The following is a 22,500-nucleotide window of genomic DNA, read 5'->3' as shown; positions in this document are numbered from 1 at the left end:
TTATTCCACAGATTTTAAATGAGTCTGTGTACAGTGTGAGACTTGCAGCCAGGATCGTCGATACCCCAGCTAATGAGATGCATACAGATTCTTTCATTGAGGTATGTAAGCAAAAGTCTTCTGGTTATAGTCTGAAGAACTTTTTGGTTTACAAAGTAATCTATGCATTGGTATAATTACATTCACATCTATATTTTTTAAAATAATTTTGTTTATTCATTATTGTTTTTATTGTGACTGATTATAAGATTTATATCTAAAATAAAAATTGCACATCTTATTCATGATAACTTTATCCTTAGATGGCTCAGAATGTTGGTCAGTCCCTGGGCATCAAGCCTGTGGTCATCCAAGGTGAAGAACTTGCTACAAAAGGCTTTGGTGGCATATATGGAGTAGGGAAAGCAGCTGTCCATGCTCCAGCCTTGGTGGTGCTCTCACACACACCTTCAGGAGCAACTGAAAATGTGGCCTGGGTTGGCAAGGGAATCGTCTATGACACAGGTGGCCTTAGCATCAAGACTAAGGTGAGAGGAAATAACCTTTGTTTAATGCTTCTTGATCAATTTTAGGAGAGAATTTAATCAAGAAAAATAACTACTATAAATCAATTACTTTGGTACAAACGTATGTAAAAATTACAGTGAGTTTCCCTGTTTGTTTCTGCAGACTAGCATGCCAGGCATGAAGAGGGACTGTGGTGGAGCTGCAGCCATACTTGGAGCTTTTTACTTGGCTGTCCAAGCCGGGTACTCCCAGAACCTGCATGCTATCTTTTGTTTAGCTGAAAATGCTGTTGGACCAACTGCAACAAAGCCAGATGATATCCACACTCTTTACTCAGGAAGGTTAGCTCTTGGGTGAAGAGATTTTGTCCTCATTGATCCGCCTATGAAGTCATCTAGCCTATGGCTGGATGAATTTGTAAAACTTTTTATTGATTTTTGCTGTTTGGTTAATTTAGAGAGAGAAGGAATTTTTTGATAGAAATGGAAAAGAAGTATATACCATAAATTTACTTTGATACACCATGTATTGTGTATTGAGAATATTTTAGATTTGTTTATTTATATGGATGCTTGCAGAACTGTAGAAATAAATAATACCGATGCAGAGGGTCGGCTTGTCCTTAGTGATGGTGTAGCATATGCAGCTAAAGATTTGCGATGCACAACCATTTTGGACATGGCTACTCTTACTGGCGCACAGGGTACTGCAACAGGTATGGTCTGATGCCATTCAAAATAAGCCTTTGAGATGATTAGATTATAAAAGATTTTGTATATTTTCAAATAGTAATATTCTTTTGTACAAATCTTGACAAATATACTGTATTCCTAACAATTGCATCATATGGTTAAGTACTTCTAGGATTGATATTTATTATTTCATTCAAAATAATACAACTTGATACAAATGGCATAATTAATTTAATTAATTTGGCAACAAAAGGTGCTCATATTGACTATAACTATTAAGAGAAAGTATTTCAAAAATTGACTTGACTTGTGTGACATGCTGTAAAAAAAATATTATTGCAATCGTTGCAGGGAAGTACCATGCAGCAGCGCTTACTAATAACCAAGAATGGGAAGATGCCCTCGTTGCTGCCGGCCAAACCTCTGGAGACTTGGTTCATCCACTGCCGTACTCACCAGAATTACACTTTGCTGAGTTTGCATCTGCTGTTGCCGATATGAAGAATTCAGTGGCAGTAAGTATACTTCTTGCACATGTAATTATTATTATCTTATTTATTTGTTTATTTTTTTATTATCAATTTAAATTTTTTGCAAGATGTTTCTATAATTTATTCAAGACCAGAATTATATTCTTTCTTTCTCTATTGATCATCATTGATTATATTTGATAATAAGTAAAATAAAGAGAGATAATTGTCTTCAGTTACAAAATTTGTAATTAAATAACTTAGGATATTAAGATTCATGGCATTTTTTTCACCTACACAAGGACCGAACAAATGCCACCTCTTCATGCGCTGGTCTCTTCATCGCTGCTCATCTAGGATTCGACTTTCCTGGCATTTGGATGCACGTTGATATGGCGTATCCAGTACATTGTGTAAGTAAATTATGTGCAACAAAAATATTATTGACTGGTTCTTGTATGATTTTACCTTGTGATAAATTTGATTTATAGTAACAGATTTTTAGAAATTATTTTATAACAGAATGTTCTATACATAAATTACATGCAACAAAATTGTCATTCGTTGGTTCTTGTGTAATATTGCCGTCTAGTAAAGTTGAATTGATGTAATAAAGAAATGTCTTCACCTGTTTTTTCTAGGGAGAGCGTGCCACAGGGTATGGAGTAGCATTGCTGCCAGTTCTGTTCGGACATCATTCAAACAGCAGGATTTTCCGCAGTTTAGCACCTCTGTCATCCGAAAATGGAGAATGTGAAGTAAACTGTAAAGCCTCCAAGAAGATGAGGCTAGCATAAGGAAGACATGGGTAGAGTTCAGAATTGGTCGTTTGAGGCACTTGATAATCCAGAATTCAGTGCCGTTACTAAAGTTCCCATGTCTTGTATCATCGCTGCCATAGTATGAATTTGTAAGCAAAGTTTTGTACTATAATAATAACAGCTTAACTGATTTGTGAGGTAAGAGTGTGTAAGGTGTTTAGATATTGTAAAAGGAATGTAAAGGCAGATATGAATTTTACTACAACATTCATTTACTCATAAACATGTATCCAAGTTGCTTATTTTTTTCATTTATACATATAAATGAGTTTGATAAAATTAATACAATTGGGCATTTCTGTGTTGAACGCCCATGAAATATCTAGAAATTCTTGAAAGTGTTTTAGTTTCGGTCACACTTGTTTTTTCTTTCTAACTGTATCCATTAGTGCCCAGTGGCTGCTAGAATTTCTTATGATTTTGTCACATGAAAAGTGGCACATTGCAATACTCTTGTACATGAAAGAGTGTCTATAAGCGCATGTCTGCTGTCAGTTCTTTAACCGTTTACTGGTATGATTTGTCAGGGTTGGTTTTTCTGGGGAATTAAAACACACACAAGGCTGTCTTGATGAAAATATTTTATATTGATCAGTGATAATTTTGCTAATTTAATTGTTGATAGTATTTTTCTCATATATTCCAGTTCATTGTATTAAAACCTGTGGATATTCCTGCTGTTATTTCTCATTATGAGTATCTTCATAATTTTTGTCATTACTAAGATGATTATTAGAATTACTAGGATCAATCTTATTTTTATTATTATTTCCTAATAGACAGCAGACTTGTAAGTAGCTCTCCGTCCTTGGCATGTTGTCAACAGTGCCATACAGGCCTGACCATTCTCAAGGGGATTCAACAATATCACTACCAACGGTGTTGCTTCCTAAGACCCAACAGTGTAAAAGGTGCCACCATGAAAGCTGTTTTGGTCTTATTTTCATTAGAACAATTAATTGTCACAGTCATGATATTACCTCAATGAAAGATTGATGCCCTCCGCTGTATTAGAATGTGCAAAATTAGAATCCATAATTGGAGCACTAATTGTATGATTTCCTAAGATTTTATTTAGTTAGTTTTCCTATATATATGTTCCTTGAGACGTTGGTACCAAATCTTGTTGCTTTGTATATTTTATTTGAGGGTTGATTATTATTTCCAGAGTAAGCCATTAATATATACAAATATAAATTTATATATATATGTAAATATATATATATACACACACATACATACCTATAGATTCTGATTCTTTGCAGTAATTGTCATTTGTTCATAGAAGTCTTCTTCAAATAGGTGCCTTCAGGAATGTTATATTAAGTTTTAAACACTTTACTTCAGTTATGAGAAACGCAAGGATGTGATTTCATCGATGCATTGTGTTTGTTCCATGCACTGTATACAATACCTTATTCTCATGGATAGTCATGAATGAAGTCTCATTATAAATCATCATTCATCCATCTTGCAATCAGAATAAGTCGGAGAAAGATGACGTTTTGATGTTCCACTGGGGGAAGGAAGAGGAGTACATGTATATTGTAGTACTTGTTCTGAACACTCATTTTCTCATGGCATCACATCTAGGGTTTATCACCATTTTGCCGTTTTGCAGATTAAAGGTACAAGTTGAAAAGCTGTTTGAAATAAAATGATAAACTGTTTGTTTAATTATCTTTAGGCATTTTTCTGGTGTCATCATTATATATGAAGTGCAGTATTATATATTTTTTTTCATAATTTGTAGATTTTGAATAAAAAGATGAAAGGTTAAGCAGTTAAGATAGTATTGTGTAAATGTTAAGAATTATAATGTGTATGTGAAGGGATATCAGATGTTTCCAATGTAAAAATAGCAATATTTCTTGAATGGATGTATTTGATTATTATCAACAAATTGATGATGTAATGACAGCTATATTCCCATTTGATTTCGAAGTTGATTATCTATTTGGTACAGAATTGTGAAATTAGTAAGAAAGAAAAAAGTCATGAAATGTAATGCTCACTGTTGGATCACTATTTTTTTTTTATTATTATTATTATTTAATAGGTAGATAGTTTGTGTAATTTCTTCCTTTCTTTTTCTAGAAAAAAATTATTGTTCATTTGTTTTCAACTTGTTAGTCCTTGTATGGCTGCATTTTGTAGATTTTTGTCATCAAAGAATTATATTTTCAAACATGGAAGAAAACAACAAAGACTCAGGCATTATGTGAACTGTATTGCAAGATAACCCTGTTTAGTAATTTAGATTTTAATTGAGCTACATATTCATCTTAGCATTTAATTAATGACTGTAACAAAGTAAAGAAGAGCTAATAAATGTAATGAAAGTAAAAGAAAAAAAGTGAAGAAAAAAGTAGTTTGTAATAACTAAACCTAATGTCCATTCCTCTGATGGTAAGTAGGGGTTCACATGCATTCAGAAGAAGTTTATAAGTTTAAATTAGGAATCCTGGATATTTGTCTGCCAGTTGTGGAAACAATTATGGCAAAAAGTTGATTTTGTATACTAAGCACAGTATTAGGCAATGAGTTACCTTGTAGTATTTATGGAAAAAAAAGTTTCCCATTGCTGTAGGTGCTTGCCAGTATTAAGTAGTGACCATGGGAAGATGGGGGTTCTAGCAGCAACTAAGTATTGAGGCAAAAAGGGTTGAGTTAACAATTAGGACAAAATATGTTGGATGTCAAGGGCTATACACCACTGTGGGCTAGTATGGTAGTGAAAAAGGGTAAAGAGGGAAAAGCAAACAGTGTAAAGGCCATTCAAGACTGACAAAGCCAGTCTTTCATCCTTTTAGCATGGCTATCACATGTTAGGATGTCAACAGAAGGGGATGAAGAAGAGAAGGAAAAGGAAAGGGGAAGACGACGACGACATGCAAAATTAGCTGAGGTGAGGGCTGAAGTCCAAGGTAGGGGTGATCCCCTACGTGGGGCCAGGCATTAAGTGAACTTAATGCCTGGGTAGGGTCGTGCTCAATCATGTGGATAGGGCCTTGCAAAGCTAGTCACTCCAATGGGTTGATTGCTGGTTTGCTTATATGTACAAGCAAAAAGACTGACAGCAGGTAGCAACCCACTCAATTGTGTCCACAAAGACTGCTAGATTGCAAGGATGAGCTTAAAACAGCTATTTTACAGTAAACCCCCCTTTTTTTGACAATTCATTGTAAAAGATATAAGGGGAGGCAAGTGGAAAGATAATACAAGTACAAAACTGGACAATCAGTAGCACAATACATGGTAGTATTAGACTGGATAATCAAAACACACTTGCAAAGATGAATATTTTTCAATTTACCCATGTATGGATTAAAAGGAAAATGGCACAAATAATCTTTATTACAAAAGCTTATGAGATAAATTAGCCATATCTGCAAATTATCACAAACATGGCAAATCATCTTGATAAATCTTATATACAACTTGTAACAAAAATTGGAGCTGTGCTGATGAAGGCACGTAGCTTGTCTTTTTCTAAATTTATATACATCATACTCATGGTTTTTGATTACCAAGCTACATGCTGGACAAAATTGTGAATAGTAATGGTATACCTTGCCATATCTCGACAAAGCTCTGCGTGCACTTTACAAACATAATTAATAAAATAACCAGTTGTAAGATATGCTTTTTGGACATCAGATGGTACAGTACACCTCGAGTTTACAGTTAGTTAACCAGTATATATTAAATGACTATTTTATCACACAGTAAATTAGACAAAAAACTAGTATGTGATGAACAGGCACTGACTATATTAAAAACATAAAAATAGCCATCATAATACAGGTTACATACACTATTATTCTGAATTTTCAAATATTTGAGCATGAGAATGAATTACAACTAAAGTCACATGATACTCACTGCACACACTCTTCACAACAATGATTTAAATGAGAACAACTTTGTACAAGTGGAATTTCAGTCATACAACCTTTCAAGAGCTCTTGGTTCATGCAATACTCTGACACAATGAACATAACATTATAGGATATGTAACTTCAAACACTGAACTTTGGTATCCTTGAATATAATGGGACAATATGAAAAACTAACAACAACTGCACATATATTTCAAGGACTTTGCCTTTTTTTTCAGTCAGCAATAACTTACTTTATGTGGGAAAGATAATTCACAATAAGTTATTTGCTTTTCTCAAATATTTAGAGAATTCACTGATTGCTCTGTAAGTCGTAAATCAGTGAAGAATAAATATATATAATCTGATTGTTACCATCATTACATAAAGTTTGCTATATGAAAACTACAATATCTGTAATAAAACAAGAATAAAGAGAGATTGGGTACAACAATAAAAGTATTTAAATATTGTATGATGACCAATAAAATGATAATATATCTCTAAGAATAAATGTGTGAACTAAGCTTTTTTGTGACTTTACTTATTCAAAGTGCAAAGGACCTCACAAATGAACTTTAAACTACAACATAAGCAAGATTCATTACCGTATAAAAAAAAATCAGGTAAATGGGTGTACAACTTTGTCAGACTTATCACATATTGCCTTTTTGTTTTACTCTGCTTTAACATGAGCTTCCTTTTTCCCCTTCTTGGCCTCAAGATCTTTCTTACATTGGAGGTACATATTGTTCAGATCAAAGGAAGCCTTGATGTTATCCTGGAAAAAGAGAGCAGAATAAAATATCTAAATTTACCAACATCTCAAAACTTCTATATATAAAGCAGTGATTCCCAACCAGTGGGCCAAGATCACAAGGGGATCATGAAGCCTTGGGGAGAGGGGGGGGAGGGGAGATTGACCAATATGCTATTCATTCTTTAATATTCGTGTTAACCCCACATTGCCAGGAAAATGTACTGTTCACTGTAGTATTGTCTCTGCACATAGATGACAGTAGGTGCTTGGCTACAAAGTCAATTAATAGACCTTGTGACCTTGCTTGATTTCACATTTGCTGTTTTTTTTTCTTCTTCTTTTTTACCAATGCAATCAATACTGATATTGTTATTATCATTATAGACATTATAATTCTTGTAGTGTTAATAACTTTACTTACAGCAATTTAAGATATCAAACAATATTTCTGAAAGTCAAGTAAATGGGTAAACAGGTGAGATAGGCAGTACTCATAATTGGATAAATGGTGACTTAGTACTTGTGGAGCCATGTAGATGTAAATACAATTAATAAATCAAATTCATAGTGGGCATGGCCTGTATATACATACCATCCCTGGCAGCAACGGGTTATTCTATCAATGTCACTTCAAGAAATATTGAATTAATATTAGCTAGCTAAAGCTTGTACAGATTGCTTTTTATCTTTAATTTTATCATAGCCAAAAAATGATGTTGGGGGGTTACAGATGTGTTGCAAGTTTGAGAAAGGGTTGGGAACCACTGACATGATGGACAGTTACAAGCTGTTCCATAAATACTTCTTTATAGAAGGTTTCACTAATGATATACCAACAGAACACCAAATTCATAGCAAATTGTTAATATGTTTTTTTACCAACTTAATTAAAAAACAGAAGAGATATAAATACATAAAGGAACTTGTCTGCAATAATCCCTAGTTCAGCCAACATATAAAATGACTATGAGTTATATAGTATGATACAGTGATCCAAAGTGAATAACACAATAAAATATAAGCCTAAAAGAAAAAGAAGAAAGAAAGAAAGAAAGAAAAAAGAATAAAAGAAACATTAACCAACCTCTGTGAAGTAAAATTTCTGGAACTTGGCATTGGCATCCAAGCAAGGCCGCCTTTCAACTTCAGCGCCCTTCTTAAAGACTGAGATTGTCGGAAGCTGAAGCGAAAACGCTGAATCGTTGATGTGGTATTTCTTTGCTGCATCAGGATATCGCCCTACATCAATCTTGCCAAATTTCAGGTTGTCAAGGGCATACCTGAGTGGAATAGATTGGTGATACATACTTTCATATTTGCTTTTTTCTCCCGAATTAGATAATGCACTTTGTACTATTATTTTACCCTTACAATATCTTCTTTTTCAATAAGTAAATATAAAAATATTTGAATAAATATAAAAAAATATTCATGAAATCATTCACATTTTCAAAGATGAAAAGTCCATTTGACCTCTTATGATTTGATACCTAATTTATAATTCTAAATTAAACATTATGTTCCCAATGAAACTCGCCTATCACATTCATGAATTTTATCCTATCTTACCTTACACAAAATTCTTGTAGTCTCACTTGAGAAAATTTATCCATTTAACAAAAAGACACATTGAAATTCTCTTGCAATAATTATTACATATAAGTCAAAAGAACTGTCTCATTTTTCCCTGTATCAAGTCCTGTGAACAATCACATTTTCCAAACATAACATAACTTGCCTAACCATATACTACTGATCTAACTACAGCATATACTTAAATAACATACTGGGCCGAGAGCTTTGCAAAGATGGGAGCCAGGCTTGAGCAAGCTGGGCTCCATGCGGTGTAGAAGGTGATAAGCCACACTGTATTCTTGTCTCTCTGCAGTTCCTCGTCCAACTCCTTGCCTTGGAAGTAAGTCAGGTTCTCCGGGCCCTGATATACAGGTTCTCCAACCAGAAGGAAATGAGCTGGAAGACACAGATGTACATTATGGAAATACCTATATCTAAAATAAAATAAATTAAAATAAAATAAATATTTTTTTTTCTTCTTTATAGTATATCTGGTATAATCAAAACCATTAAAAAAGAAATAAAGAAACCTTTTTTGAAATCATTTATATCCCTAGTACAAAAACATTCCCAATCATCATAAAACTTGGCCCTACTAAACTCACATTTAACAATTTAACTACTTTTCAGGCTATAAAAAATAAAATTTATAAATAAATAAAAAATAATGGTTCATGGTTGGAACAAGTAAATGTGCTGGACATCAAAGGTCACATAGCACTAAGAAGAAGTATTGTGATGAAAAGGGGGTAAAAATGAATTACCAATTAGGATAAAATGTGTTAGATGTCAAAGGTTATAGAGTGTTATTGGATAGTATGGTAATAAAAGGGGTAAAGAGGGGAGCAAATGCAATAAAGCAGAGTTTATTAAAAGAGGCAAGGGTTATGGGTGTAGGTCCACTGGATGAAATGGAGTGTATCAGTGGCTGGGGAAGGAATAGGAACAATGTCTAAGGAAAACTTGCAAAGAGCCATTATGAAACAATCAACAAGTAATACAGGTAGAGATGGTTGTTGGAGAAGTACAAGGAGAAGAATTTGGGGAATATGATAAGGGGTGGATGAGGGAGTGGAGCATTCTCTTGGTTCATTTTTAGAAAGTTTTGGATGTCATCAAGAGTTTCTGGAGGGGAGTTGGGTGGGGAGGTTTGAGAAACAAAGTTTTCTTGTAAGGAGGAGAAGAGGGGGTAGATGTATGAGGAGCAAAGGAAAAGGAGGGTGTATGAGAGGATCTGGTAGGAGAAGATGGAGTGGAATGTTTAGGTAGCCTGGTGCAACACGTAAAGTGAGAAAGAGGAGGGATAGGTATTGCGCAAATAGTAGAGACTGGAGTAACTGGATTTAGACTGGAAACAGAATTTGACTGGGGGAGAGGGGGAGTAGGGGTAGGATGGTTCAGGGTTGAGGGAAGAGATACTGGGGGAGATGCTGAGACATCTTGTGAAGATGGAAGAGGAGCAGAGTGAAGGACAGCTTTAGAATAGGTAGAGAGAAAAAGCTCACTGCTGTGCTTCCTGTCTGGCCTAACATAGAGTGAGGCCTAATTTGAATCTGAGAATGGTTACCCCAGATTCAAGTTTACAGACCTCTGGGAGAAATAATGTAGAGCAACTGTTACTGTATCATAATCAACATGGCAAGTACGAGTTCTTGTCATAGATAGGACAATCAGTCAGGGAGACAGAAGCAGTTCCGGTACAAGAATTAAGAGAGGAGCGAGGTTCAGCTGGAGTAGGTTTACCAGTGATGTAGACAGTGCTTGAGCTTGGGACTCATAAGTAACTAGGACGGGGTGAACAACTGGAATGACTGTGAAAGGAATATTTGCCTACTTGTTTTTTTGAGCCATTGTTGAGAAGAGTATTGTCAGAATAAGGGGCTGGGGGAATAATCATAAAGAATCGATCCCACTTGGTTGGACCAAAGAGAGTACTCAAAAGGTTTGCAGAGGTGAAAGCAGTAGAAGGATGAGGGCTGGAGGAAGATGGCTTGGTGTAGAGAGGGGTTGTACTGTGAGGAGGAGAACAATAAGGATGATGAGTAGTATAAGGAGGGAGTGGGTAGACAATGAAGAAGCCTGTATAGTAGAAGATGAAGTGGAGAATGTTGGGAGGAAGGGGTGCATTCTGAAGGTTGAGCAATGATCTGGGTGGGTGGTTCTGAATAGATAAGAGTTGTCAGTAAGCACTGAGGAGAGAATATTAGTATCTGTGCTCAGAGCCGTGGCAAAAGGAGAAGCAGGGGTCGGGAAAACAGTGAAATTAAATTTAGATAGGTTTGTTGAAGATGGGGAAAGCCTTAATTCCCTGAATAAAGGGTTAAAAATCTTCATTAGGCTATTAACCAAGGGAATACTGTGCCCAAGACTCCCAGATGCCATTCAGGACTGGCACAAAGCCAGTCTAATCATCCTTTCAGCACAGCTCTCACACCCTAGGAAGTGGACAGAAGAAGGGAAAGAAGAAAAGGAAAAGGAAAGGGGGAGAAAAAAAGACCATACAAAATTAGTTGAGATGAGAGCTGAGGTCTAAGGTAGTGGTGGTTCCCCACATTGGGCCTCAATCACCGTCTCCTAAGCCCATCCATGACAACAACAAGCAAGGGATTTGGGGGGAAATGAAAAAATAAATAAAGAAATAAATACACATACACAAACACTGAATACTTACTGATGGCAAACACAAGGTACAGAATTCCATAAACAGGATCAGCACTGAACCACAGGAGAACGTTACAGAGCTTAGCATACGTGGAAGCGACAGAGACATATGCAAGCATGGTCCTGCTCCCACTCTTGCGGGTCCTGAAGGCAATGATGACAATCATGAAGAACATCACTTCAGACTCCCACTGAAATAAAATGAGTTTAACATCAACAAAATGTTTTATACTAATGATAAAAGTAATATTCATAGTATCATGAATATTAAGGGGACTCCCCCTAAAAACAGGGAGAATAGTGGGGTATGGGAGGGTTGGGTTTGTCAAAAATAAGTTCAATCCATTTTCACACTCATATAGAAATGTAGAATTACCCACATGAATATAAGCATCTGCGAAAAACACTCGGCAGTGACGGGATCCATGAATCCTAGCTAGTCACTCACAGTGTCGGCAATTTTTACACGTGTATTTATCCCCTACTCGAGCGAAAATGAAACGTTGTATTTTGAAATTACCTACTGAAATAAGTTACATGTGGATGAAAGTGTCTTATGATGAAAAAAATGAAGAAAATCTAAAAATCATCAAACAATTTTTCATACCTTTTTCCTTAAAAATGTAGTAGATATGATTTGATTTTGATGTACACATCGTACACATAACTTTAGAGTTTGACAATAATGCATAGGCAGTGGTGAGTCTCTATTTTGAAAAATAAATGAACGCAAGTTGTTTGCTTAGGATAGTTCGGTTAACCACAAGGTCCTGAGACTGCATGGCGAGCCAGGCAAGAATTTTCATGCTTTCACCACCCAGTTAGACTTTGCACATAGCAAAAATTTTACATATTTTGTGTTAACTGGAGCCCAATTAATTGAGAAAATGCATAATAGTAAAAATGTAGCTATTTTATATTAAATATAAAAGACTGAAGTATCTCACATGTCAAATTCAGTTTGTGTTATAACATTAAGAAAAGAAATGACCCTGATACTTCAAAGTATCAACATTTTCTAAATGGCTATTTCCAAAGAATAAAATAACAATTCAAGGTTACTTGGTAACTATGAACTTCTTGTTACTCTAATTGTTTCTCTTTACCTTTGCACACCTGTGCACATGTGCACACATGTACACAAGTTTACACAAAGAACATTGCATATTCGCAATGGTATTGGATTAAAATAATTGCAAGACAGAAGATTAAAAAAATAACTACATGTCTTGGAATTTTGCTAGATAAAGTGTGAAATGGCTCTTTAAATGATCTCAAATTGCCAGGAATGTCTACAAATCATGCACACAATTTACTATTCTTATTTACAAATTTTCTACCTATCACCTGTCCATAGATCTATTTCAGTCTATCATACAATCTGAATAACTTCATAAATTTCAATTTACAACAACTGTCTCACATAAGAAGAAAAATGTCTTTGAATCCCACAATAATTGTTTATGAAGTGATCGCTCCCATATTACACTAGCCAACAATTTTGGGGGACTCCTACGAATCCACAAACATCATTGTAGGAACTAAATGAGTCTCTGCAGAGCATAATGTGATCCATTTCCTTTATTCGCCTGTGAAGATTATTTCATGTATATGGGAGTCCATCTTTTCCTTCTCTTTATGATAGTCCTTAGATTTTCCTTATATTAATATGGTCACTAAGTAAATATATAACATTTCATCAGCTGATTCCTTCGCAAGAAAGTAATTTTAACTTTGATAGAATATACCACTTGGAAAACCAGTGTATAGTGGATAAAACTGGTAAAGTTTCAGTTTCACACAGTCTCATATATGACACAAGGTAAACTGCCTTTAACAGTCTGAATGACAAAGAATAAGACTTCATCTATGGTATTTCCTTCTGAAGTTGATAAAAAAGTTGGGCAACATGTAATCCGTTGGAAAACATTTATATAATGACTACATGAAGATTGGGGATATCTAAGGAAAAGCTAGTCAGTAAATCACTCATACATGAAATCATCTGCAAGGCAAAGAATAACATCAAAAATGGAAAAAATTGGACATGACAAATACCATGTGGAGAGACTGTCTACAGCAATCGGATGGGAGTCCAGGGAGGAAATACAATGAACAACGTGGGGGCCTTGGAGTGAATACTCCGGGCCATGAAGAGTTTTGGTTCGTATGTCAACGTTTGTGGAATTTCAAGGGTGAATGGAGTAATAAGGACTTTGTCTTGGAGAGGTGCAGTCAATTCATAAACAATTATCAATACTTTCACCTATATCATTTGCAATGAAAACAACAGTAAATTTACACATTTAGAACAGATGATAAGTTCCTTAGAATAACACACTCTATTGTTATTTTGAGCTGCGGAGAAAATAAACAGATGATAAGTTCCTTAGAATTACACGCTCTAACGTTTGCATATATTATTTTCCGTTTAAAAGAAGGCTTTATGAAACTAGAACTGTACCCATTAAAAACCCGAAAAGGATACTCCAAAATAAATAAAGGAATATGAAAATGAACATGTATACATCTTACCAGAATGAGCTCCTTACAACCTCTTTCAGAAAATATCAATTGACAAGAATCACCAAGGAATCTCAAATACTGTAAAATAATGATAAAACATTGAACAGAAAAAAGAAAAAAACTGAATAAAAGACGAAAAATGGAAAATAAAACATCAACTTAACATAGGCCTACACCCTCTCCACAGCCTCCTCTAGAAAATCCTATTCCACAAAACTGACAAAACTAACCCTTACTAACACTAATAAAACACTCAATAACAGAAAGATAGAAAACTTACCATAGTGAGCTCCCCACAATCGCCTTCAGGAAAGAGGATTTCACACAAAACCGGCGTATATTTGGCCGTCAAGAAACTCAAGCTCATTATCAGATTTAACAGATGATAGGGGTGAGCCAGCTGTTTTATGTCGTCGAAAGCCGCCATGGTGAAGACCTGAGACTGTCTGGGTCTTAGACGAATCCAAAAAATCGAGCCTCGAAGTTTGGCAAGTGTCACTGGCTCCCTGCTTTATCCGTCTGTCTTGCGTGTGTCTGCTGTTCGCTACAGACGACAGACGACTAATGTTTTTTTTCTTCTTTTCTCTTATGTCGGTCAACTTTCACTGTTTTCATTGATATTGTTAGTATTAATACTTTTCTTGTTATTATTAGTAGTATATATTGTTATTGTTATTTTTATTAAATATAATAGTTATATTGATAGAGAATTTGAGTAATTTCTTTTTTCTTTCTTTCTTTTTTTTTACTTTCGGTCGTCGTTTGCTATTTTTACTAAAATTATCATTATCGTTACAATTGCAGTTATCATCATTATCATTATTATTATCATTATTATTGAAACTTTCTTTACGTATGGAAGTATTCCTTTCTTTTTAACTAGTCTCGGACAACTCTCATCTTTATTTAACTATTTAGTCTAACTAGGTTTCAGATTTAAGATGATGTTTTTTTTTATTTCACTATACTAATCTACCTATTGTAGAATTAAATAAAACTATGAATTATTATGAAAGTTCCCCCTCTCCTTGATATTTCTTTGTAGCATATTGCATAATTTCGACTTCAAAGAAATTTAGGACACAGCTATGGACACACACAGCGGAGGAACCCAAGGCTTGGCGAATGATAATTAGAAAAGAGAGATGACAACGTATTTTTTCTTTATGTACCAGGAGACGAGAAAAGGGGAAAGTAAATTATTAATTATATTGCTTTTATTATGTCAACTGTTTCGCAAGTCTACCGATGAATGCAATCCTGCAACCAGTAGCAAGTATTGCATTGCACAATAGTTTATGTATTCCTGTTGTTAGTGTTGGGTAAGCATCGTCTTGTTAAGCATTAAATTTAAGCGTCTTGCAAATTTCCTATGACTATAACAAACGAATACAAACATTCAATAAAAATAAAATGCGCTATATGACATATTTGTTACTGAAATAATTCCGAATTATACGTATTTTTTTTTTAATCTCATTAAGAATGCATGAGATAATTAATGTGTCATTTATCCGAAATGCCCGTCAGTGATGCTAAAGTTTCCCATATTTAGTGGAAATTTCCGAGGATGTTGTGTTAAGTTTCCGTGAAATGTCAACGTGATAATGCAGTGCATATGGTTATCAATTAGGATTATATTAAGAATTCATTTTCATCAGTACTCAAGTGAACGTTTCCCTGGAATCATTCGAAACACCATGCGCCTCCTATTTTACTTTCAGGACATAGGGTATTAAGGATCAAAGAAAATATCAATTTGCAGATTGCGGACTAAACGTTTATTTGGATAATTTTAGGAAAGAGGAAGTAGTCGAAGAAAAAAGGGAATAGGAGACGTAGAGATGGGGATAAATGAGCGGAGGAGGTAAGGATTCCAAGGGAAGTGTGAAGGAGCACATGTAGGGCTGACACTGGGAGGGGTGGCGTGGATTTGATGAAAAAGACGATGAAAAGATGAAAGGGGAAGCGAAAGTAAGGAGAGAGGATATATAATGTTTCATTTTGGTGTTAATTCTTCTAATCTAATTATTATCATTATTATTATCATTATTATGGTAATTTTCTATATTACGTCCGCATGACCGATATCGACGATTTTGGTATCGTTGGATTCCTCTCACTCTCCACATTGCAAATATATAGTTATTATTGCGCGCTAACCCCCCGTTAGCGACAAACTTGGTCCCGATAGCAGGGGAGGGCATGAAAGGTTCCAGGGAAAATGCGGGTTAAATAGCACTAATAATATAACGCACAGTGAAAATAACCATGGTTATTCACATAACTTTCCATAATAACCATGGTTATTCACATAACTTTCCATTGCAGGGGGCTGCGCCCCCTGCGACCCCCCCTGGGGGGGCTGCCGCCCCCCAACCCCCGCCGACGAAACAAAACCTCCACCACGTACTCACGGCAGGCTAGAGCGTTACACAATCATCGTCGATGTCGGAGCAGGGGGCGTATTACCTCGTAAGATTCTCACTGAATCAGCATATTAACCTTATTATAATCAGCATTGTATATAGAAACGATTGTAGTATAATCAGGATAAACACGGTGGCTCGCCCTCGTCGGCGGGGTTTTGCGCCTTTTTCGATGTTACACCGATGGCCTCAAAGTGGAGTTTCCCTTCCTCTGGAATAACGACATTCGTATTCCTAACCGAAATAACCGTCGCGTTCAGAAGTCAGTCATAGTCGCCGCGATGGCCGAGTGTGGAGGGTGCTCGTACTCCGAGACGGATTTTCTGCGCGAGATTGCCATTAGCCAAGAAAAAATGCTAGATATGTGCTTCCGCCACGGCCTCCTTCGTCGTGAGAAAGATTGCGGCAGGTGCGGGCAGCCAGCACCTGAATGTGAGGTTGCATCACTTCCTGTGTGCTGCAGCGTCGCTGTATCCTCCGGCATAGGACCTCCTGCCGGACGCACCCTGCCTCCTTCACATTTTGCGGCAAAGGTGCACCCTCCCTAGTAATTAGTGGCATTAATAAATCAGGTTAGTACCTTAAAAATCCTAGGTTATTGTAGGTTATCGGCTCCGCATCTAGTTCGTGTGCGCTCTATCCTGCCGTGAATACGTGGTGGAGGTTTTGTTTCCTCGGCGGCAGCCCCCCAGGGGGGGTCGCAGGGGGCGCAGCCCCCTGCAATGGAAAGTCATGTGAATAACTATGGTTATTTTCACTGTGAGGTTAAATTATTAGGGTAATTTTCTATATTACGTCCGGCGCTCCGACATCGTCGCCCCCGCAATCGGGACCAAGTTTGTCGCTAATGGGGGGTTAGCGCGCAATAAAACCTATCTATTTGCATTGTATAGAGTGAGAGGAATCCAACGATACCAAAATCGTCGATATCGATCATGCGGACGTAATATAGAAAATTACCATTATGATTATTATTATCATTTTACATGGCGTTGCATTTGTTGGTTGTTACCAACAAATGCAGAGCAAGATTAGCGGTCTTTCCAATGTCTTCAGAGAACTATAATACCTTCCTAGTTATTTCTGTTTGATGTCAAAGAAATCTATAAGTTTTCCCTTTAATATTTTCTATGAACGTACGGAATCATATTCATTTTCTTTAAACGCTTCAGAAGACGATAAACTATTCTATATAGCCATAATTTGGCCTGACTGAATAATAAATGGATAAATGAGTAAGAAAATAATAGTTTTTATGATTTATACTGCTAGCATTGATGTGTTTATAATAAGTTTATAGAGTTGAAAGGTCTTATTAACAGATAGATAGACAGATATATATCTATCAATAGATAAACAGATATGCATTTATATCTGTCTATAAGCATGTCCGTATATATGAATATCAATTGGGTCGGCCTTTTACAATTTTAACAAACAGGCCACTAGTCTAGAGTACCGTGCAGTGGTATGGACTACACATTGTGTGTGTGTGTGTGTGTGTGTGTGTGTGTGTGTGTGTGTGTGTGTGTGTGTGTATGTATGTATATATATATATATATATATATATATATATATATATATATATATATATATAAATGTATATATAGACGAACTGGAGAGTTCAAAGAGCGGCCACAAGATGGACACCTACTCTAAGGAAAATGAGCTACGAAGATAGACTACAGAAAATAGGACTTTCTACTTTGGAAGAAAGAAGGTAAAGGTGTAACATGGTTATGCTGTTCAACTATGTTACAGGAAGAGTGAAGTTAGAACCATCGCACAATCTCCCAAATAACGCAGTGTGTGTCCAAAATGTAAAGCAATTTTAAAAAGTTATACGATGATTCAGATACACCAGAAGGGACCAGGCGGCTTTGCTCTTCTCCCGTACTAGAATATTTAGGTGAGAACACATATCATTATTGTTGTTATTATCAGTCTGTAATATTAGTTCATTTAAGTCCGTCGACCTGCTGATATTCCCATTTTTTCAAATTTTAAGATGAAAATGATGTCATTTCATATGTTATACAGCGTATTTTATGAGGGGGGATATGCACACATGTTATCACGATATCATAATAAAGATGTATTTTTCTGAAATTTCTGTGTAACTCTCCCACGCACACATTTTTGCACACTCACTCTCATATTGAGAGTAGTTAAGTGAATCTGAGTGAGAGAGTGTGTGAAAGTGTGAGACTGACCATCTATAGACAAGCGATTTCACCCCTCGGGTCTTTAGAAAGTACCAAGGACAGGTGTAGGCTTATATGAATTTAAACAGAATCATTGGGCTTCTTTTGATTACTTTCATTTGCACTGATGTTACTTGTTATTGTTATTGATCCTAGGGTTACAGCAATTGTTGTAATTATCATTATCATAATTACTAAGTCTCCAACAGACCTCGTGTTTTATTTATTTCCAGCCATTCACTGAATCCCTTTGGACTCGAGCTATTTTCCAATATCTTTTCACTTCCTTTCGTACGCCCTTGCTGTTCCTCCATCTTCTTTCGATCCCCTAGCTATCTGTTGACCCCATTTCGACCCCATGGCGAGTCACTGACCCCCAGTTTAACCTCATACATTTCCAGACCAATAAGTTACTTGAATCCCACACTACCCCACAGTCGTGAATGAAGAATTATGATAATGATAATAAAAAAAACACCAAAATCGCACACGACCTCCATTTCACTTCGCAGTCTATCTTCGACCGCAATACATACATCTTCGAACAACACGCAAGTCTCATGGCCTGTATAGGAAGGTCGTGAGCTGTTTCTCAGTCGCGTGCAGGAAGTTGTGGGGCAAAGAGCTGGACATCTTTTGACTCTCGTGTTCAGCTGAGGGTGACAGTTTTGGATTTCTTTTAGTTACTCTCATTGGCGCTACTGTTGCTGCTTTTGTTATTGTTTTTGATGTCGGGGATGCGGTATTGTAATATCCGATATCATTAATGCTGTGATTTCTCTTGTTATCTTCTTTGCTTTTGCTGTTAAAGATGTTATTATTATCATGGGGATAATACTACTGCTGGTAATAACAATGATGATAATGATAGTTATGATAATGACAATAATGAAAATGATAGTGATAGTAATAATGATAATAATGATAATGATAACAATGATAATAATGTAACCATCATTATTATCATTATCATCATTGTTATTATCACTGTCATCACATCACCATTATCATTATTACGGTTACTACCGTTATTGTTACTACAATTATTATCATCATTACCACTGTTTTTTCTATTATTATCATCTTTATTATTATTATCATTATCATCATGATTATCAACTTGATCATCCTTATTGTTATCAAGATGATGATGATAATCATTATTAGCAGAAGAAATAGTAATAGCAGGATTAGATAACCGTAGTTGTATCACTATCATAATGATCATAATCATCATTATTATTTTCGTGATAATCGGTGTTCTTGCTATTATATTTATCATGACAATGACCATAATCTTAATAATAATCACATTTTTTGTTATTGTGACGATTATTATTTTACTTTCATTATCGTTACGACAATCCTTATTATTGCTATCATCTTCATAATTTTTGTTTTCATTTTCATTCTAGCAATTAATAATATCATTATTATTATCATTATCACTATTAACGTCAGTAATATTGTCATCACTTCCATTATCATTAACAATATCATCGTCATCATCATCATCATCATTAATACATTTCCTATTTTCAAAATATATTTTCAACGTGTGATTCATATTACAAATGAAATCTATTTTTTCATCATGTCAAATTGGCATTATCACCTACCATAGACATCATACACATTTTCATATTTTTCATTCACATGTTCTCCTTAGCATTCCTCAATTTGCTGTCCACTCTGGCGCTTCCGGGATGTTATAACACAATACGAATAACTTTGTTCCCACTACTTTTGCGAAGCGTGACCTCTCCCTGTGGTCAGCTGCGCAATTTGCCGAACTTTTTAGACGTATGTTACATACTACACAGATGCAAACTATTGGAAGTTCTCTGTATATATGTGTATAGATATATACATACATACATGTATGCATCCATGTAAGTATATATACATACACACACAAACACACACACACACACACACACACACACACACACATATATATATATATACAAATATAAACACACACACACACACACACACACAATCTCTATCTCTCTCTCTCCTCTCTCTATCTCTCTTTCTCTCTCTCACACACATATATATGTCTGTGTGTAACTTATTACTGTCAGACTGCCAGAGACGTTGCATTCCGCGTAGTCGTTGTGCGTTCAAATTACGCCTTCAGTCCATGACCAAAATTCCTTTAGTTATCTATCAAACAAACGCATATATATAAATACAATATATATATATATATATATATATATATATATATATATTTATATTTATATAGATAGATAGATATGTGTATGTAAGTGTGTATGTATGTATGTATGTATGTATATATATATATATATATATATATATATATATATATATATATATATATATATATATATATATATATATATATATATATATATATATATATATATATATATATATATATAAAGGTATTTGACGGATTCGATAATCACCTATTTTTTTCCAAACACAAATAAAAAATTAAATGAAACTAAACTACATTGTCCGCCTACATTCTTCCTTTACGATTCGCTTCGCTACCGAACATTAACGTCACACATAATATCCGAATTTCCGAGTTTATGCGTTACCGAATGGCCAAATTACACACTTGGACTGTTTTGCCGGAATTTCCGTGTAATCGATCGTTGTAAATCATTGGCCTTTTAGAGAAGTTTTCGTTGTTATATCATTGAAGTCTGACTTTCATTCTAAGTGTACCGTTATTATTGCATCTGTTACAAAGCACAGGGAGTTGAATCCATCCGTTAAACGTGAATATTTAAAACAGGCCACGCGAGTGATGTGGATGTTCTGCTGTCACACTTGCCATCGAAGTATCTGGTACTAGTTTAAAACACACATAAATAAAAAGAAGAAAAGGTAGATGGCGAAGATGAAAGAGGAGAGGGAGGAGTAAGAGGAAGTAGAAGAAGAAGGAGGAGGATAAAAAGAAGTAGAAGAGATGAGGAGGAAGAGTTATAAGAAAATTAATGAAAGATAAATAAATAATTGAATAAAGAAAACGGCTGAACAGAACATGAACGTTTTCCAATCCAAACTTTAGAAATAGTCCCCCCTTAGGAAATACGTAGCCAAATCTAATGAGGGTAAATGATTTGAATTATTTCAAACTGACCCAGAGTTAGAGAGGAAGGCATTTCACACTTTATTTAAGTATGAACCCCACTGTAGCTTATAGTATGACGTTCTAGCATGAAGATCTCAAGTTACCCGGGTTTTATTGGTGACCGAGTATTAGAAAATTTGTAAGTAATAATTTTGGAAAACTTTGCTATGTTGGAGTGATACGTGTGGTGGGATGTGAGAGCGGTGTGTTATTATTTTCTGCAACTCTTGTCTCGTTCTGTGTGTCTGCTTGTCTGTCTGTCACGTTCTCTCTACCTACCTCTATTTCTGTTTCCCTTTGTCTGTCCATCTCTCTCTCTCTCTCTCTCTGTCTATCTATTTCTCTCTCTCTCTCTCTCTCTCTATCTATCTATCTCTATATCTTTCAGAGCAAACGCATACGTATGCACGCACGTGGACAAACATTGAAGATAGGTCTATGTACGACACACACACATGCATAAGCTAATACATCTTTTCTCGTTCCATTAAGCAACACTTGAACAGTAATCTATCTACCAGAATTTAGTAAAGTCTACTGTCAGGAGAGTCACGCCATGACTTGTAGCGTGACCCTTGACGAATGCGTGTTGGCGAGTAACGGGTAAAATAACAATGAAATAACGCGGAAGGGGAACCACGGGTTGGAAGGGGGAGGAGAGGGAGAGGGAGAGGAGGGAGGGAGGGAGAGGAGGTGGGGAAGGTGGTTGGGAAAGGAGGGAGGGGGGGAGGAGGGTAGGGAGGTGGGGAAGGTGGATGGAAATGATGGGAAGGAGGGGTAGGGAAGGTAGGGTGGAGGGGAAGGTGGGTGGAGGAGATGGGAAGGGGAGGAAGGAAGGTAAGGAGGTGGGGAAGGTGGGTGG

At 35.8% G+C, this 22,500-nt stretch overlaps 2 protein-coding genes across 7 annotated transcripts in view; one reads left to right on the top strand and one right to left on the bottom strand.

The window, feature by feature from the left end:
- Positions 1-4,858, top strand: part of grsm (granny smith) — a 15,622-nt gene extending 10,764 nt beyond the window's left edge. For all 6 annotated transcript variants that reach the window (XM_070128219.1, XM_070128220.1, XM_070128221.1 and 3 more), the window contains exons 5-11: positions 12-101; positions 303-527; positions 670-848; positions 1,086-1,222; positions 1,551-1,714; positions 1,972-2,082; positions 2,311-4,858. In XM_070128219.1, coding sequence (XP_069984320.1) covers positions 12-101; positions 303-527; positions 670-848; positions 1,086-1,222; positions 1,551-1,714; positions 1,972-2,082; positions 2,311-2,466 — 1,062 coding nt within the window. In that variant the 3' untranslated portion in view covers positions 2,467-4,858. The remainder of the gene's footprint in view (positions 1-11; positions 102-302; positions 528-669; positions 849-1,085; positions 1,223-1,550; positions 1,715-1,971; positions 2,083-2,310) is intronic.
- A 971-nt stretch (positions 4,859-5,829) lies between these two features.
- On the bottom strand, positions 5,830-14,705 carry LOC113810041 (thioredoxin-related transmembrane protein 2 homolog). Its single transcript, XM_027361725.2, has 5 exons — positions 14,174-14,705; positions 11,378-11,558; positions 8,919-9,102; positions 8,216-8,411; positions 5,830-7,152 (listed from the first exon to the last, which is right to left on the bottom strand). Exons 1-5 carry the CDS (start codon positions 14,318-14,320, stop codon positions 7,048-7,050), a joined length of 813 nt encoding a protein of 270 aa, XP_027217526.1. The 5' UTR covers positions 14,321-14,705; the 3' UTR covers positions 5,830-7,047.
- Positions 14,706-22,500: the final 7,795 nt, after the last annotated feature.

The sequence above is a fragment of the Penaeus vannamei genome, chromosome 12 (assembly GCF_042767895.1).
Source record: "Penaeus vannamei isolate JL-2024 chromosome 12, ASM4276789v1, whole genome shotgun sequence".
NCBI classification, from domain to species: domain Eukaryota; kingdom Metazoa; phylum Arthropoda; class Malacostraca; order Decapoda; family Penaeidae; genus Penaeus; species Penaeus vannamei.
This window is presented reverse-complemented; position numbering and strand designations above follow the sequence as displayed.